General features: G+C 41.4%; 1 protein-coding gene across 1 annotated transcript in view; it reads right to left on the reverse strand.

Annotated features, from left to right (window-relative positions):
• The window catches only part of ABCA13 (ATP-binding cassette, sub-family A (ABC1), member 13), a 502,078-nt gene that overhangs the window by 138,262 nt on the left and 348,498 nt on the right, over positions 1-15,318 (reverse strand). The window contains exons 49-52 of the mRNA XM_011947569.1: positions 12,786-12,840; positions 11,127-11,304; positions 7,969-8,084; positions 843-999 (exon numbers count right to left, since the gene is read on the reverse strand). Coding sequence (XP_011802959.1) covers positions 843-999; positions 7,969-8,084; positions 11,127-11,304; positions 12,786-12,840 — 506 coding nt within the window. The remainder of the gene's footprint in view (positions 1-842; positions 1,000-7,968; positions 8,085-11,126; positions 11,305-12,785; positions 12,841-15,318) is intronic.

Consider the following 15,318-nt stretch of genomic DNA (forward strand, 5'->3'; position numbering starts at 1 on the left):
CAGAATGAAAAGGACTGCAATAAGGGGGGCAGAGGAAAGTGCAAAATCTGCTACCTCCAGGTAGCACCGGGGATGCTGAGGGGCTGAAAGATGTATTAAAGCAGAGGCAAAGACCCCGGTAGGCCTCACTAAGGGAGGAGACAGGAGTGAAAGGAATGTGGCAGGACGAATGGGTTCAGCTTGACCTAGACAACTGCTGGAGATGACATTTAAGAAATGACTTGCCAATCAGAACGGTCTATTGGAGAGTGGTGCTGATCTCGCAAGGAGAAATTCTTCCTGACCATGGGCCTTATGCTCAGGAAAGCCCTTGGCTGCCACACTTGGAAAATAGCAAAATAAAAGTTGTTCCAGAAATCACAGAGAAGAGGGCAGAATCCCCCAGATCATCATTCAGACATGCTGTGCCCTGAGAGCATGATCAGCTGCGGTATGGCCCATCCTACCTTGTAGAGTCTGACCCTAACAATAGTGAACATTGAGAGGGCATGTTTCAATGACTCACTGTTCCACCATTCATCAGTAATTCATCAACAAATAGTCTCTGATGAAAATGCTGGGGATGTGGCAGTGAACATCTTCACGACTCTACCCTCAAGAATGGAGTGGCTGAAACAGCACATCTTTTAACCAATTGTTGCTAAGCCCTTTTATAATGGCTTTTATAATGGCAACATGTTTTTTGTTAATTAGAATCAATTTATCTTTCCGGAGTTTAAAGACAGTGGATACCAATGCATTTCCACTGAATTCCAGTTGGAAAAGCAACAAGAGACGTGAGTTAACACCGTCTTTGCACTAGAGTTGCAGAAGTGTAGAGGTGATGCTACAAAGCTACTGACCTTAGCTTTGGAGATGATGGCTAGTAACCGGGGCATGACGGTTATGAGCATGGTACAAAGGCCAAAGATGAAGTTCAGTGAGACATAGGAAATGAAAGCCACATCTGAACTGGAGAAGATTCTGGACATCAGGTACATCCACGGAAGAGTTGCATATCTGAAAAGTAAAGTGAAAAGTCATGTTTGTTTTACCGTAATATTTATAGTAGTTTTCTCTTATCTATGGCAGATACATTTTAAGACCTTGGGGTGAATCCCTGAAAATGCAGATATTACTGAACCCTATATACACTATGTTTTTCCCATACATGCAACCTATGATAAGGTTTGATTTATAAATTAGGCACAGTGAGAGAGTAAGAACAATGACTAATATAAAATAGAACAATTACAGTAATATGCCAGCATACCTACTCTAGCACTTTGGGGCCATCTAGTAAAACAAGGGTCTCCTGAACACAAGCACTGCCAGGCTGCGACAATCAATTTGGTAACTCACTGACTCCCAGATCTGAAGTGAGGATGTGCTGGACAAAGGGGAAATTCACGTCCCTGCCAGGACAGAGCAAGACAGTACAAGATTTCATCATGCTACTCAGAACATTGTGCCCTTTAAAACCGATTAATTGTTTATTTCTGGAATTTTCCATTTAATATCTTGAGACCACAGTTGACTGTGGGTAACTGAATTCTCTGAAAATAAAAATGCAGATAAGGGGACAGCCATAAGACTGAATGACAGATGCAATTTTATTGGCCCAGAAATTTTTCCTCACTTGGTGAACAGGAATGAACTTTACATAAATACATTCCATGGTATTTTTCAAAGACAACACACTCTTCCTGGGGCTTCATAGGACTCTGCAATGCAATAGAAAGAACACAGGATGGGGTCACAACACACGGGTTGTACATGGGCCTGAACTCGTTGGCTCTGTGGCCTGGAGAAAGTCAGCTGACTTCTCCAACTTTTCTTCCCCAAAAGGAGCTTCTTTGCTCTGCTTCTCGTCAGGAAGGCAGGAATAATACTTAGTTGTTATATTGAGAATTAAAAGGTATCAAGAGTATAAAAAGCTGCAGAGCTACATAAGAAAATAAGGCCTAAAAATAAAAACTGAAAGCCTTCTTCCAGCATCCATTGCACAGAGTAACTCCTCAGTGTGACCTATTCTTCCTTTAGCCCCCAGCAACCCAGGAGACAGCACTGTAACCGTCATCTCACAGGCAAAATAATGGGGATTTGCAGAGTTCAGACACTTGATCGAGCTTTGCAGGTGATAGGTAGGTGAAGTTGAACATGGGGTTCATTTCCATGTGGCCCCAAAACTGGGGAGTAAGAAGCATTGCTAAATATTGAACCCTAGAAGCAGTCTCCACATGTGTCAGATGACATCAGGATCTAAGATACCACCCAAACATCCCTAAAAGGAAAACATCTCATTTTCCTCATTCTGTCTCCTCCATTCTAGAGCCAGGTTTCACTCATGGCAACTTCCCTCAGCTCCTTCCTGAAATAATACCACTGCACCCAATAAAGGAAACACAATTTGAATGATGGTTTCTAGTATCAGCAGAGAAGTCATTGATTTTGAATCACAACTTTCCCGAAAGATACTCATGTATCTGGAGCTCCAACAAGTTCTCTGCTCACTCAAGGTAAATGTATCACTGTTTTCTTACGCTGAATAATTGGCTTAACCTGAAACATTTCAGTGCCTGCAAAATGTCTGAGATTTTCTTAATATGTTAACAAGTTCTGAAAAGCATGAGACTTCAAAATGATATAAGAGATGCCAGGCCTTCAAGTTAACCCTTAGTCTGGTATACATTCCCTTTCATATGATATCTATGATATTGGAATGCTTTCCTGGGTTAAAAGATACGTTCTCATAGTTCATTAGATATATGTAATATGATATATAAAATCATATAGTGTTTTACACACTCAATAGCAATCTGCTTCAAAATGTGGGCATGAAGCTAATTCTTTCAAAGCACAAAATGGAGGCAAGAGCTGTTCTAAAGCAGTTGCTGCATAAGATAATCAACTAATAAAATCAAAATAATTACCAGAGTGGTAAGTCATGACTTCTTAGGGCTGTACATTATCAACACCTCTGTCTGAAATACACTATCACAGAGAGAATTCAAAACCCAACACATATTCACCCACGCCACACACCTCCCCTCTTTCCTTTATTGTTCCTTCTGAGACAAAAATCAAGTGCTACACTGCGTCAAGCGACTGTTTTGAGAATCAAATGAAATCATAGAATTGGAAGTAATTTTGCAACGGAAACATAAGCAGTAGTAGAAGTTTGTGAGCCAAATTTTGGGGCAGCTGTAACTGCCATAACATTCATTCTAAGAGTGAATGAAAACTCTCTCCAACTTATAACTACCGATTCTAACTCTACATTCTGGAACAACATGTGACAAATTGTTTTTCTTTTCCATGTGACAGTCCTTTAAATAGCTGAGGATAGCCATGTTTTTCTGCTTAAACCTTCACTACAAAAGACTGGGTCTTTCTCTGCTCCTTTAACAACATGATATTCAACCAGCTCTCTCTGTTTAATTTTGCATAGTGGGACTTAGGGGAGTTTAGGTAAGGCCACCTCACAGAGAACATGATGTGGTTGGCCTGGCACAACACACAGCAAGATTATCATCTGTTTTGATCAGCATCTCCACATTTAGCAATACAATCTAAGGGTGCAGCAGCCTCCCTGTCTTGCTGTGGAGCCTGCATACCCAATCTGCACTTGAGGGACTAATTACCAGCTCAACACTAGTCTCTACTTCCTTTGAGATGGTTCAGCATCTGTACTTTGTTACTTACTACATAAGGTTTCCATGCTGGGTTATGTCATTTAAATATTTGACAAGTGGATCAAAGCATTATTTAAGAAAAACAAAGAATCAGAGACATCGTCCTAAATGAAGTCACACGAGAGTTCCTACTGCTAGATGAATGAAGAGTCTTCCAGTGTGGTTTCCAACTGGCTATGATTCCATCACTTTTTTACTACATTTTCATTAGTTATCTTTCAAATGCTTAGCTCAAATTAACATATTCACAGCTCCAGTCTCCTTTCTTATAAGAAAAAAGTGAAATTGGCTTAGAGAGCATAATTTTTTTGTGTGAAAATTACAGTGAATTTCAATAATCTCCAGGCTTTTATTAAAATATAATATCATTTTAATGATTTTAAAACTTGCTAGAGATTGACCTACTGTTCACAACATCATGGAATTTATGGGGGAAGAAAATTCCCCTTTTGAAAATCAGCCACTTCCCCATGCTCTGTGAATTTCCCAAGACACCAAACAGGATTCTGTAATCTCATCTTTTGGCACTAAATATACATCAAATATGTTCTTAAGGTTTCAATTTTTATGTAAGCTAGGGTCTGTTTTCTTTCATTCAGTTCAGGTGTTACTTCCCTCTTTTGGATGCTAATTATCCCTGACTCTCCCTTTTGTAGTTTAAATAACCAACTGTCCTTGACAGAAAGAGGAAAAACAGTAAAACTGCTATTGGGCATGTTTGTCTTGTTATCTCTTAAAAGAATCAATTCGTGTATACTATCCCTTATTCTTTGTTTTGTCTTTTTTATTATTATTATATTTTAAGTTCTAGGCTACATGTGCACAACGTGCAGGTTTGTTGCATAGGTATACTTGTGCCATGTTGATGTGCTGCACCCATCAACTCGTCAGCACCCATCAACTCGTCATTTACATCAGGTATAACTCCCAATGCAATCCCTCCCGGCTTTCCCCTCCACATAGGCCCCGGTGTGTGATGTTCCCCTTCCGGAGTCCAAGTGATCTCATTGTTCAGTTCCCACCTGTTGAGTGAGAACATGTGGTGTTTGGTCTTCTGTTCTTGCAATAGTTTGCTGAGAATGATGGTTTCAAGCTGCATCCATGTCCCTACAAAGGACACGAACTCATCCTTTTTTATGGCTGCATAGTATTCCATGGTGTATATGTGCCACATTTTCTTAATCCAGTCTGTCACTGATGGACATTTGGGTTGATTCCAAGTCTTTGCTGTTGTGAATAGTGCAGCAATGAACATACATGTGCATGTGTCTTTATAGCAGCATGATTTATAATCTTTGGGTATATACCCAGTAATGGGATGGCTGGGTCATATGGTACTTCTAGTTCTAGACCCTTGAGGAATCGCTATACTGTTTTCCACAATGGTTGAACTAGTTTACAATCCCACCAACAGTGTAAAAGTGTTCCTATTTCTCCATATCCTCTCCAGCACCTGTTGTTTCCTGACTTTTTAATGATTGCCATTCTAACTGGTGTGTGATTTGTCTAATTCCCTTGGCCAGGAAAGAGTTAGGTGCTGGAGGCAAGTGGTAGGAAAGAAAGAACTTTAGGTTCACCGGTCCTCTAAGTGGGGCCAGGGAAGTCGCACGGGCGCTCTCTGGGAAGGTTCCCCAGTCCATGAGCAATGGGGCCAGGGAAGTTCGCGCCGGCACCCGCCGGCTCAGTGACTTTTATGTTCTGGACTTGGAAATGGGAGGGCAGTGGGTGGGACAAGGGCGTGCCAGGGGCGTCTCTGTAGGCGTGGCCAGGTAAGTTTCCATTTCCTCAAATTGAGGTCATGTCGCGCCTGCTCAGTTGGTCTACTTTTTCCCTGGGGACAGGCTGCATTTTCCCACACGCAGGTAAGTTGGATGATGAAGAACCCGGAAGTAGTAGGGGCTGCGTCTTTTCTGTTCACCTTCCTCCATCTTGTCCTTTTCCCCCTCACCCAGACAGTGTGAGATGGTATCTCATTGTGGTTTTGATTTGCATTTCTCTGATGGCCAGTGATGATGAGCATTTTTTCATGTGTCTGTTGGCTGTATGCATGTCTTCTTTTGAGAAGTGTCTGTTCATATCCTTTGCCCACTTTTTGATGGGGTTGTTTGTTTTTTTCTTGTAAATTTGTTTGGGTTCTTTGTAGGTTCCGGATATTAGCCCTTTGTCAGATGAGTAGATTTTCAGATTCCTGCCTTTAAGCAGCCATTAATGCCTAGACTTGCTCTTAGGTTTCAGCTCGGGATTCAGCTTTCCCGAGTTTGTCCTTGGGCTCCCTGTACCCACAGATCCTTAGAGGGACAACAGGCGTGAACCAATTCTGCTATCCTCACCCAGAGATTGCCAGGCACACAGGAGACAGTGGTTCCCCAGACCAGGTCTCTCACTGCCCCTCCTGTTACAGTGGGCGATCACCAGTTCCACTGGCTGTGCTCCATGAAGAAAGAGCTACCTTCTAAATCTGCATCCCCGTGGATGTCACCCGGTGACCCTGATTGACTTCCCTTGGGGGCTCTTCTTCCCTGGAATTAGCTGGGACCACAAACACAGTCTGAGTTATCTTTGAAATCTTCCCAGTCCCTGCAACCTAAGAGTTCTTAATCAGAAGTGTGTAACCCCTTTTGCCTACGATTGTGCTTCAACAGACCTGTGAATCTCCAGAAATTCTTTGAAAAATGTGGTAATTATGTATGTGAAGAGAATTCTTAGTTTAATTCAAATTCTTTTTTTTTAAATGAAGGTATTCAAATTCAAATTCTTAAAGGGTTTCAAAATCAAAACAACATTAATAAAAAATTCTAAAAGCATGTTTTTAAGGCTTTCTAACCATTTCATCTAAGTTTTAACTCAGTTTTTGAGATATACTCTCATAAAATTCAAAAATAATTTTACAGCAAAGTTTATTTTACTCGAAATAGAGGGAGACATGACAACACTATCCATTCAATTGGATCAATAAACTGAAATCAAACTGTGTTCTCAGAGCTGGGTACACACACATATAGATCTTTATACACAAGTCCATAAATTTCTAGTTAAATATAATAAACATATGTCTACTATAAGCATGCTTTATAGCTATTACATCTTCTAAAGAGTAAAATAATTCTAAAGAGTAACAATAATGGCTAAAATTAATTTAATGAGTACTTTGTACCAGTCTTTGTCTATATTTGCATAAACTATTTAATTTAATCTTTATAGCAAAAGATATGAAGTTTTATAGAGAAAAAACTGAGCATTAGACAGAATAATTAGTATTACCAAAGCCACAGAATTGGGGTTAGTGAGTAGTAATATCAATGTTCCCCCAAAAGTTTGTCTGTCTGTCTTGTTTCTCTCTCTCTCTCTCAATCTCTCTCTCCCTCTCTCTTAATCTCTCTTTCCCTCTCTCTCTTAATCTTTCTCCCTCTCTCTCTCTTTCTCTCTCTCTCTTATCTACATATTTCCATCCATCCACCCATCCACCTACACATTCATCTAGTAATAATATATATTTGTTTAAGTAAAACTCTGTCTCTAATTAGACGTTTTAAATAATTCTAGGCCACTTATATAAATACAAACTGTAAAAATCATTTTATTTGCAATCCTCTTAAATAAAAGCAAGTTGTTTTATCTTTTAAAATAGCCTTGAATTATAATAAATTAGTATGATAATTATTTTCTCTACTAAGTATCTCTTGTGTAGTTAGCCTGTATATAAGCATACATGCATGACAAATAAGAAGACATATATATCCTGATAGCAGGTAGATATAATTTTGAGGCCACTAGCAATGATCCTGACTAGTATGCATAAATCAGAAATTCATAAAATGACTTTTCTCCATTTGCTATTTTTTCGTCTGAGAAAAAAAGTGATAGAAATTAGACAAAACATTTTCAAACTACTAATATTATAGGAGAGGAGAAAAAAATGCCGGACAGCTTGCTGAGAGAACCTCCACAAATGCAATCTCCCAGCTAACTGGATTATGTATTTGAGCCCCTGATTAATGTCAAAGTGAGAATAATAGAGAATCCATTTCCAGCTGCACAAGTTTGTCAAACAGCTTGAGGGTCTGTCTGAGACAGGGCAGAGCTGTCTTCATCACGACCAGGTCAGCCCTTCCTTCCTCCACAGGGCATTCATCATCCTACTCAGGCTTGTTTGCTCTGTGTCCCTTGCAGAAGCAACATAATTGCTTCAAAAGAGAGGAAATCATGAAGTCGACAGCAGGTTCAAAGCCATCCTGAGGGTTTTCTTTTTCAGAAAACAAACCGTAATTCTGCAGCAGCGTTTCTCATCACATACCCGAAAAGTGACAGCAGGAGGGCCGTGGCTGCCAAGTTCTCGCGGAAAGTAAAAGCTGTTAACTGGAAGGCGACAATAACAGCAACACACAGGCAAACGGAAACCAAGTAAAAGAGCTGAGAAAATAAAAAGAAATAAGGGAGAGTTGTTACATCAGATGGTCATATTTATTATCATCTACTTATCCTGAAGTTTCCTTTCAACTTCACAAATATATTTCCCATTTTGCACATTAGGAGTTCTGTAGCCATGGAATTAGTCCTGGAAAGTCACTTGTTATAACCTGAGTTGTATCCCCCCAAAATTCATACGTTGAACCCCCAGTATTTCAAGATGTGACTGTATTTGGAGATAGGGCTTTAAACAAGTGATTAAGGTAAAATGAAGTCAATTGGGTGAGCCCTCATCCAATATGACTGGTGTCCCTAGAAGAGATCAGGATGCAGTTACTCACAGAGGGCTGACCATGTGAGGACACAGGGAGAGGATGGCTGTCTACAAGCCAAGGAGAGAAGCCTCAGAAGGAACCAACCCTGCCAACACCTTGATCTCAGACTTCCAGCCTCCAGGACAACGAGAGAATCAAGTTTCCCTGGTGAAGGCACCCAGCCTGTGGTATTTTGTTATGACAGCCTGAGGAGACTACTACTGTCACGCATACCCATCTCCTTTGAGGAGGGTCAAGAAATCCAATCAGCTCTCATGAAACACAGCCTCCTCCCACACACATAGAACTAAGGACAGACTCCTCGCACTACCTCTCTATCCAGCCTCACCTTAAGGTGCTCCCCACAGGCCAACAACAGCCATGGCATTCTTTGGGGCTGTCACACACCTGGCTCCTTCTTCTCTAGAGCCTCAAGCTGCAGAGCTCTTCCTGCATGTCATCCATGGGGAGGGCCTCTTCTTACCTCACATATCTCAGCTTAAGTTTCACTGTCTTCTTTGACCTCCACATTTGAAGTCATTCTCCATCCCATTGTTCTCTTTCATTCTATCAATAGACCCAGTCATGGGCCAACTGTATCTTGCAAATTTATTTATTTGTTTGTTTACTTGCTTGTTTTCTGTTTCCTCTCATGAGAATCTCTTTAAGGAGAGCAGTCTTCTCTGTTTTACGCATGGTTTTATGCCCAACACTGTTTGTGGGGCTGTGATAGAATAACATAGACCAAGTGTCTTATAAACCACACAACTTTGTTACTCACAGTTCTGGAGGCTGGAAAGACCAGAATCAAGATGTTGGCAGATTCAGTGTCTGGCGAAGGCTGGTTTCCTGGTTCAGACTGTGACTTCTCACTGTGTTCTCACACAGAGCTCTCTGAGGCCTCTTTTACAAGGGCACTAATCCCATTCAGTAGGGCTCCACTCTCAGAACATAATTATCTCTCCAAGATCCCACCTCCAAATACCATCACACTGGGGTGATCAACATATGAAATTTGAGGGAACATAGTCATTTAGTCCATAGCAACCTTGGACACACCTTGACCCACAACAGATCCTCAAAAATATTTATTAAATCAGTGATTGAACAGAATAAGCAGAGAATGATTGGATGAAGATGAAAAACCATCCAAACAAGAAGTAAAAAACCCTCTCTGTCCTTAATCCCCAAGCTCAAACATCACAGAGTAAAGAAAAGCCAGACTGATTGGGAGGCATAAAGAGATAATAAACTAAGGATGCAGAAAGGAAAGAAGATCCTGGGGTTTTGGAGACTTGGAAAGCCCCATGGTGTCCTAGAAGCATGGCCCCCTGTGTGTTGTGATTCTCTCTTGCCACACCCTTCTTCCCTGTTCTCTGGGAAAGTTGTGGCCCTTAGACACTGTTAAATGACAGATGGAAAAGAGTCAAGTAGCCAGCAGCACTGTGTAGCGCTGTGGACAAAACTGGACCAGGAGACAGAGGCTTGCACTGAGAAGCCGTCTCTGTACCAACTAGAAGTAAAATCTCGCACAAGTCACTTCCACTTACCTGCCTTCAAGTGTCCCTCAGTAAATATAAGGATTTAAAGACCCAGAATTTGTCAATCTTGGTTAAGATTCATAAATCACCTTGAGTACCTAGTAAAACAGAGACCTCCAAGTCCCCCCAGTCCTATTGAATAGAATCTTGAAGGATAGGCCCTTGGGAATCCTTATTGTTACCAAATGTCCCAGGTGATATCTATCACCAGGCAGGTTCAGAGAAACTTCTGATTAAATTAAATGAACTCCTGAAATGTTAGGTAACTTAGGTGTGATCCCTGTAAAGTGTACTTTCAAAACAAAACAAAACAAAAATCCAAGTTACACCATCAAAAGGAAATAAATTAGCTAAATTCTAAGTCAGCTCAAAGAAATAAACCTTACAGGAAAGTAACATGTTAACATGTGGAATTTTGTGCAGGGTGTAGTACAGCTCGGACAGCACCTGGTGCGTGGAAGGTGCTCAGTAAATGGTAGCCCTCCAGCCTTCCACTAACTTACATATGATTTTCTGTATCACAAAATGAATCATATGTATGAGGGCAAGGACATCACTTTCCTACAAAATAAAGACAGCTCCACCAGATAACAATGACAGTAGATATTGACCACTAAGAACAACTTATCATATAAGATGCATTATTTTTAGTTAAGATAAATGTCCTGAAGAATAGGGAACACCTAGACAAAGCATCTGTTATTGTCCCTAAGGACTAGAGACACTGATCTGGAGGGTTTCTACCGGGAAACTGAGTGCATTCCAGAAATGCTAGTAATACCTGCCGTATCTATTAGGCAACAAGGCACAGGTCTCACAGAAGCAGGTGTTAGACATGCAGATGAAAGATCATTTCTAGTGATTTGTATCACCTCACCTACTACCCTGTTGAAAAAAGCATAGTAAAGGTGATTATTTCCTCATCTCCTCAGAAAGAAACTTTGCATCTTTGTGAAGTTCTAGAATTTCCCAGTTCTCCAGCCTGAAGCTTGTCAGTCTTCCCATTAGGAACCAATTCTATGGTGATCAGTAAAGGTAACTTAATCTGAAATGCTCTTATCAATAAGATGACCCCTTTTTGTGGACACTCGAGGCAGCCAGGGCCCCACGCTCCCCTCCATCCCTCCATACACACACACTATTTAGATCACTATTGTGGAAGCACACAGAATCTCATTCCCAAATCATACCATGTCATATAGGAAGTTTGTGAACCAGTACATTCTGTAGCCAAGGCCACTTATGTGCTGCAACCTTTTGGCTCCAATCACTCTGTCCCTCACCACAGAGCTGCCGATGGATGCAGACAGGATGGAGAATCCCAGCACGATGCAGAGGGCCACTCCACATTGACGGATGCTCTCCAGGCTGTGGGCAGAACAGAGCAGCTCTCAGGCGCCAGACGAAGAACACAAGCCTTCTTTGCTAATAACAATCAGCAATGATGACAGCAGTGAAAACTGCTAATTAAAAATTCATAATCAGCCAAGCATGTTGGCTAAGGGCATGGATTCCCTCATTAAGTCCCCTCAGCCACCTTTTGAGACATGGATGACTAAGCTCAGTTTACAGAAGACGTAACTCAGGAGCACAGTTTGAGGGCATTTCAGTCTTCTTGTGTCAAAATCTGCTCTTCACCATTGAGCCTGACTCCCAATTAAGATGAAAGATATCCTCTGAGCAGCATCCGGGTGAGCTGTGACCTTTTCCCACACGGGGACTGCTTTGCAATGCAGTAGCATCTGCCAGAGAGGAGCCTTCACTACAGCTCCACACTGTACTGGCCCATCTCTGAATTTAGTCACATGAAATGCCAAAGAGATTTTGCAATAGATTGAGGTGCTTTGTAATAATAGACACTGTACATTTTCTTAGTAATGGTTTTACCTGGAGCACTACTACTTTCACTCAAGTCAATTGCTGCCTCCTCTCAACCCCTTCTTTAGGAACAGTCAGACCACAGATGGTCTTTCAGGAGGCCGACACGATGGAACTCCTCAGCACAAGTCATCTGCTGTGCCGTGCCTTCTGCTCCATTGTGTCGCACTCTACAACAGATGTCAGCTAGCCTACTCTTGGAATTCTGGAAGGTGTCAGACACTGTTAAAGCTAGAATCCTGAAAATCATTATGGGAATGTGAGGACAAGCTGCAACCCAACCCATGCTTCCTGCCGGTTCCTGCCAGATTAACAACCTGAGCAGAGAATGCCCATTAAGCAGATTTGCATTCTCCAACTTAATTTGGTAGGTCATAAAAAGTATTTTTAAATACCTATTTTTATTATTGACTTTTAATTAAAAGTTTGTCAACCATATCATAGAGAAGGGAGATGGGGGAGAAAAAGAGAAGACAGGTGGAAGCGTGCTACCCTTTATGAAGATAGTGAGAACTGACACAGAATTCTGTACCTGAAAAGCTCTGGCCTTATCCCCGCCCGTGTCTCCATCTGGATCTTGAGGAAAATCTTGCATGAGAAATATTCAAGGAGGCATTACTATGTTTACCTACATGAATGCAATGTTTATGATTTTAACCCCAGAAACTCTTTGGAAGGTGTACAGCCACATAAGCTTCTGGTAAATCATTCCCTTAGAATAATTTCTGCTTAGAAGTACAGTTGCATGACATAATCATCTGTTTTAAGCTCAGTCAATGCACCGCCTCTCTTAATAGTCATTTTTCTCACACATTGCAAAGAAATGCTCAAGTCCTGTGGGCATTTCTTACTAACTCTATAAGCCATCTCTTGGGGCAAATACAAAAGAGAGACCAAAGTCATCCCTAAGTAACCCACAGATTTTCTTCCATAGTCAGAGTGACACACCCCTCAGCATTCCGTCAACTCACATCTTGTCCTCATTCAGCAAGGCCCCTCCATATGGGTGGCTGTAGAGGGTTATTCCTGTGAAAGACAAATTGAAAAGTAAGCCTTCAGCCTGCTCATGGTGAATCGCGGCTCATCTACAGGCTACGCAGATTCCCTGTGCCATTACGATGTATCCTGCTTGCTTTGCCCATGCCCCGGCCAATTAGCAGAAAAGAATGGCAAATGGCATTGTGAAATTCAGCCAATGTGTGCTGGGATTTCTGTCACTGATGTTGTTGTCAAACATAACCACTATGACTTGTTCATGCTTTACATGACAGGCACTGTGTTTACAGGTTCTCACATTTTATTGTCTAAGCCTCGTAAGTATCCCATAGCCTACGTTTGCAGAGAGGAAACATACTCAGGCTAAGTAACAATACGCAAATAAGACTATTTCAGATAAATATTCACTTCTAGATGAAGCCAGGTGTAGATAGATAGAAAACTGAACTGTTCCATTGAACCAGTTTTGGTTTTGGAGTTACTTGTTTTGTTTTGCTTTGCTTGCTTTCTTGGGCTTGTGCATGTGTGTGATGCCAGCAGCCAAAATGAAGAAACTGCCATCAGCTTATCAATTAAAAGGATTTTATTATAAGAGCTGTTTATAATATCACTGAGTGGGATAGTGCTTCCCTAGAGAATTCTAGTCAATATTGTGTTAAGAAGAATTCCATAAATAAAATTGGTTTGTGTTTTCTCTTGGACATTGTGGACTGTGAGAGTAATCAGGTTTCCTTTTCCTAACTGGTTGTGTCAGTGATTGGAGTCAAATATGTGGCTTGTATGTGGAGTCCATTACCAAAGGCACAAATCCTTGCTCCATTTCATTTTGCCAGTTCTAGATTTTGCTTATTTTCCTTTTGGCTCACCTTTAATTTACCTTATCATCTGTATTTTAATTTATCCTATCACCTGCATTTTAATTTATCTTATCATTGGTATTTTGCATCGCCTTATGACAGCATATTAAATTCTTACTGAAACATCCTGGGGTATAAGTAAACATACATAAAAGGTACAGAGTTGGAACAGGCTACAGTGCTCCAAAATTCCAACATTTTTGCCACCAGGCATCTGGACTTCTGTCCCTTTGCCACCTGCTCTTCTCCCCAGCTATGCCAGCCTTTTTTTCCTTCCACTGGGGACTCAGCTACACACTAAGGCAAGTTCTGGCTCATAGAAGCAACAACAGTAGGAGCTATTGGTTCAGCAAATCCACTGTACAGTTTTCCAGAATAATTTTTTTGATTATAAATTAATACTGCCCAGATATTCTGGTCCAGGCTCACAGTGTGTGTGCCTGACACCTGCTGCATCATTTGCTGGATCCTGGACTTAACACATTCATCATGAACTGAATTATGGTCTTGATCCCTCACCTGTCTGGACCAGTAACACCCACCAGTCTTTCTCCTATGTGTCTTTCTCCTATGTGTCTTTCTTTCACCAAGCTTGACTTCTAGCCTACTCCTCATGGGGCCAGCCAGTCCTGTCCTTCCTAGCTAAAATGTTGACTCACAGGCAGCTTCTCACTTCATGTGCAGCCCAATGTCAACCAACCTTGTCAGGGGGTCGGAAAAAGCCAAGTGACATTAGATAGTGTTTATAAAGTATCAGATCCTGCCAAAGTATGGCCCATGCCCCACTGGTGCTGTGGATGGTGGGAGTATATTTGCAATGTTGTGTGCTCCCCTAGATTCTACATAAGAATGAGAACATTCTAGATTAAGAGGATCCTGAGAAATGTGGTTAGCTGAGTACATGTCTTGGAATTATATTATTTGAGGAACACAGTAGAATACTGAAATTTTGTAACCTAAATACACACACACACACACACACACACACACACACACACCCTAGGGCAAATATCCCCATCATCTTCCCAGTCACCCAGGCTCAGAAAACACTAAGTCCTTCCCATCTCCCTGCTCTTCTTCACCCTACACATCCAAGAAGTTGCTGAGTCCTGTTACTTTCACCTGAACTCCATCCTCGCAGTGCCAGGCCTCACTCACAAACACGTGCATGCCTGCTCAGCTCGCTTCTCCGCACACTCATGAATCCCCTCACCCAGAAAGTCTAGAGAACTTCCAGAAAGAAATAGAAAAATATAGAGCCCATACTCTTTACCTAGACACAGATCTCCTTTACAATCAAATCCAATCTTTGTATTCCCCCCCGCTTCCATTTGAAAAGCTGGATTGTTATCATTTCCCCAAACTCTATAGCTGCAGGCATGCGTCATCATTTCCTTATGCTTCCTGTCCAACCCTGCTGACACCCCACTCCTGCCTCGTGTCTGTCCAACGCTGAATTAAATTTCCTTTGTTTTCAATTATTATTGCTTTCATTTTGTTTGTTTTGTTTCCAGCTTTATTCAGGTATAATTGATAAATAAAAATTGCATACGTGGGGGCGGAGCAAGATGGCCGAATAGGAACAGCTCCAGTCTCCAACTCCCAGTGCGAAGGACACAGAAGACCGGTGATTTCTGCATTTTCAACAGAG

This window comes from Colobus angolensis, unplaced genomic scaffold (genome assembly GCF_000951035.1).
Source record: "Colobus angolensis palliatus isolate OR3802 unplaced genomic scaffold, Cang.pa_1.0 Scaffold268, whole genome shotgun sequence".
NCBI lineage: Eukaryota > Metazoa > Chordata > Mammalia > Primates > Cercopithecidae > Colobus > Colobus angolensis.